The 5,000-nt window shown below is 26.5% G+C and overlaps 1 protein-coding gene across 4 annotated transcripts in view; it reads right to left on the bottom strand.

The window, feature by feature from the left end:
- The window catches only part of LOC100204665 (voltage-dependent L-type calcium channel subunit alpha-1D), a 196,755-nt gene that overhangs the window by 7,606 nt on the left and 184,149 nt on the right, over window positions 1-5,000 (bottom strand). For all 4 annotated transcript variants that reach the window (XM_065798025.1, XM_065798024.1, XM_065798026.1 and 1 more), the window contains one exon: window positions 3,265-3,410. In XM_065798025.1, coding sequence (XP_065654097.1) covers window positions 3,265-3,410 — 146 coding nt within the window. The remainder of the gene's footprint in view (window positions 1-3,264; window positions 3,411-5,000) is intronic.

Here is a 5,000-nt window from a genome sequence, read left to right as displayed (position 1 = left end):
CGTATCACTCCAGCTTCTGTATTTAAAGTGATTTCCTGCTTAGACTCTTCTACAGCTTGTGGCCCGGACAACATTCCTGTAATTGTCTTGCAGAAGCATTCTCCGGAGCTCTCATCTATACAAGGTTTTTGTACGTCATAAGCAAGATTTTTGAATCTTTAATTAACAAACACTTAATTTTTCATCTTGAATCTAATAAGATACTTTCTGACCATCAATATGGATTTCGATCTTCTCGTTCTACAGCTGATTTGCTAACAGTAATAATAAATAGGTTTTTTTGTGCATTAGATAAAAGCGGAGACGTTAAAGCTGTCGCTCTTGACATTTCAAAAGCTTCGATAAAGTTTAGCATCCTGGTCTTCTCCATAAGTTTGCTTCTTATGGTGTATCTGGCAACATCTTTAAGATTATTGAATCCTTCCTTTCCAATTGTAGTATAAAAGTTGTCCTCGATGGACAGCACTCTTCTTCTTATTCTGTAACTTCAAGGGTTCTTCAAGGTTCTATCCTTGGCCCTATACTCTTTTTAATTTACATCAACAATCTTCCAGATATTCTCACATCTTAGGTGGCATTGTTTGCTGATGATAATACCATTTATTCTTGTCGCGATAAGAAACCAACACTCTCTGATTGCTTGGAGGGCCATTTTAGCTTGATATGGATCTCACTTCTGCTACAGCATGGGCTCACAGTGGCTGGTGAACTTCAATATAGATAAAACTCAATTTTTTTCAGCCAGTTGTTATCGCAATAAGTTAGATCTTCCTATATTTATGAACGATGATGTACTCGATGAGTCATCTACTCTTCATCTTCTAGGATTAACTCTTACTTCCAATCTTTCTTGGAAACCATATGTCAAATCAGTTGCAAAGTTAGTATCTGCTAAGGTTGCACATCTTTATCGAGCTCAACACTTTTTTACTTCGGATTCTATCCTCTATCTCTATAAATCTCAAATCCGGCCTTGTATGGAATACTGTTGCCATATCTGGGGCAGATCTTCTAATGATGCCTTTTCTCTTTTAGACAAGGTGCAAAAACGCATTATAAACATAGTTAGACCTGCTCTTGCAGCAAACCTCCAACCATTATCACATCGTCGTAATGTTGCTTCTCTTTCTCTTTTCTACAAATACTATAATGGACACTGCTCTAAAGAGCTAGTGTCTCTTGTGCCATCTACTAAAATTTATTCTCATGTTACTCGTCATTCAATTAAGTCTCATCTTTTTTCAGTGGCTGTTCTAAAGTGCTCCAAAAACTCTTACTCGTCTAGTTTTTTTCCTCAAACATCAGCTCTTTGGAATTCACTTCCTTTATCTTGCTTTCCTGATTCATATAATTCGCAATTCTTAAAGTCGTCTGTCAATCGTTATCTTGCTCTACAATCTTATATATATAATATATATATATATATTAAATATATATATTATATATATATATATATTATATATATATATATATATATATATATATATATATATATATATATATATATATATATATATATATATATAATATATAATATATAATATATATATATATAGATATATATTACATATATATCTATAAATACATACATATATATATATTATACGTATATGTATGTATGTATGTATGTATATATATATATATATATATATATATATATATATATATATATATATATATATATATATATATATATATATATATTTATCTATATGTATATATATATATGTATGTATGTATATATGTATGTATGTATGTATGTATGTATGTATGTATGTATGTATGTATGTATGTATGTATGTATGTATGTATGTATGTATGTATGTATGTATGTATGTATGTATGTATGTATGTATGTATGTGTGTATGTATGTATGTATATATGTATGTATGTATGTATGTATGTATGTGTGTATGTATGTATGTATGTATGTATCTGTGTATGTATATATTTATGTATATATAAATATGCATATATATATGTATACATAAATTAGTAGAAACACGTTTAATTTTTTATTCAACAAATTGTTTTGCCATCAGTAGGTTTATCAGGAAGCTTCCAGATGAACCTACTGATGGTAAAAAAAATTTGTAGAAGAAAAAATTAGATAACTGCTTTTACTTATTTATTCCTACTCTGTTCTTAAAGAACATTGAGCACTTTACTTGTAGAATACACTAGCATAATTTATATATATATATATATATATATATATATATATATATATATATATATATATATATATATACATACATAAATATATATACATATATATATATATATATATATATATATATATATATATATATATATATATATATATATATATATATATATATATATATATATATATATATATATATATATATGTATATATATATATATATATATATATATAAATCTGAAAATTGAAAACAAAAAAACATTTAGGATTAAAATACTACTTTAGCTCTAAATATCAAAAATTGAAATATAAAAAAGAAATTTAAATTCAACTAAATGGTAACTAAACAATACAGTAAAAAAATTTAGATAAAAGATTAAGTTAAAAGAAAGATCTAAATTATGCAGAAAAGTTTTTATTGTATAATTCAAATAACCAGCTCTCAGTATTAGAAAAAATAAGTTGCTGACCTATTTTTAGTTAGCATCAGTTTCAAATATTTAGGATAAAACAAAGGTATTATCATAACAAGAAATAAGGAAATGAGGTGGACGAAAAATCGAAGACCTCTGACACTTTTAGTTTAGCCTTTAGGTCAGCTTTTGTGAAATGAGCACCCTAATTTTGAGGGCTATATAATAGAATAAGTCTTATTTATAAGATCTATCAATCCAAGAATTAAGTTAAGTTTTTAACATTTAATTTATAATATTAACACACAATAATTGTTTTTCCTTTAAATATTATTTTAATGATGATTACTTAAATTTGTTTTTATCTCTGTCATCCATAGATAGTAGATTACATTTTTATATTATTATTATTTATTCCTATTTCTATTATTTATATACTATTTTAAACTATTATATACTATTTCTTAAAGTTTCTATCATGAAATGTATATAATATATTACAATATAAGCAACAGCAAAATATTTGTAGCATTTTAAATTTACCTTATGCTTAAGGCATTAAAATCATTTAATAATTTATGAAAAAGGTTTTGAATAAACCAAAACAAAAAATAATTAGGTAAAGCGGCACAAGATAAAAACAAACAAAAAATAAAACAAACAATATTGAGACAAAAACATACTTTAATTTACTCGGATCAAATGAAGTATTACTCTGTGATCGTTTTCTCTTAGATAAACTATCAAGATGTGATTTAGACTTTTCTGAAACAAGTGATTGAGATGTTCGCAATGCTCCCATCATTTTTTGAAACAAAGAATTACCCCGCTAAGCAAAAAACAAAAACAAAAAAAAAACAACTAAAAAATTTATACTACTACAACTAATAATAAAAAATTTAATAAAATATAAAAATATACAAGTAAAAAGAAACAGTTTCCCAATTTATTTTATCAATGCAGATTAAAAAAAAATTAACATCATAAATCTATCAAGACAATTTATCATTAACTTTAGAAAATGTTTTATAAATTTATAAAGAAAACAAAATTTACTACAATCTCACGTTAAATTAACGTAAATATTGTAAAAAAAAAGTTTTAGATTTTCAAAATTTTACTCCATTAAAAAGTTCACAATCACAAAAACAAGATTTTCTTTAGCTTTTACCATAAACTGGACGCATAAATCCCTATAATCAATTAAAATTTAATAGGTTAATCTGTTGATTATTTTTTCACTTTATTTGAAGTTTTTTATTATGTTAAAATAATTTATTTTATTAATTTTTCCACAAACTTTTTTTATTTGGGTTTTTTAAGTTTTCACACTTTCGTGTTAATTAATTTTGTACTTTTGCACTTATACTGTTGAAGTTAAAGTGCAGAAGTACACAAAGTATACAGGTTGTTTACTTTTCAATTTCTAAAATCTCTATAAATCTGTAACTGAATTAAATTTGCTTAACTTAAAATGTCAAAAAAAAAACAAATGAATGGGAAGCCTCACACTGAGGAAACAATAAAAAGCTCATTGGATAAGATTGATAATGGCAAGTTGAGCTTAAAAGCCGTAGCTGAATTCTACAGCATACAAAGATGAACGTTATCCCACTGAAAATCAAACAAGACTTTAGTAGCTGGTAGTGGCAATACAACAAAATTCAGTCCTTTTATCAAGTTAACTTTTTCTTTTTTACCTGATTCACTTTTTTCAGATGCTTAGCGATTAGGGTTTTGGTAAATGATTACATCAAATTCAAAGTTTAGTGAGAGACTATTTAATTAAAAATGATGTTTGCTCAAAAATAGAATGCCTGGTCATAAATGGTACAAAGGATTTATGAGTTGATGGCACTCAGAACTAAGCAAAGGAACACCTACAAACATCGCATTTTTGAGAGCAGGGTCATGCACACCAGAACTTTTGCCTGTTATTCTGATATTTATTAACATTTTGGTTTGGAAAAAAGATGCTTAAAAAATTTTGGCTTGGAAGAAATAAATTTTAGTAAAGCCATGTATTTATGGAATTGTGATGAAACTGGTTTAAGTGGTGACTCAAAAGACGATGCAAAAATAATTACCAGAAGAGGTGGAAAGCGTCCACTTGTATTAACTAGAAATAATGAAAAAAAACTACACTGTTCTTAATTATGTTAATGGGAACCAATTCTGTCTACCCCCTTTTGTTTTTTTACAAATCAAAGAAACGACTCTATGATAATTGGATTAAAGGAGGCCTACCAAACACACTTTACACAACATCATCATCTGTTTGGATGGAAAATAATCAATTTTTGCAGTGGCTTGATGAATTATTTATTCCCCACATGCAAAAAATTGGTGGTCAACATATTTTACTTTTGAATGGTCACAGCACATACATGTCATTGAGTGTAGCCTTAAAATGTAAAAA

This window comes from Hydra vulgaris, chromosome 05 (assembly GCF_038396675.1).
Source record: "Hydra vulgaris chromosome 05, alternate assembly HydraT2T_AEP".
NCBI classification, from domain to species: Eukaryota; Metazoa; Cnidaria; class Hydrozoa; order Anthoathecata; family Hydridae; genus Hydra; species Hydra vulgaris.
This window is presented reverse-complemented; position numbering and strand designations above follow the sequence as displayed.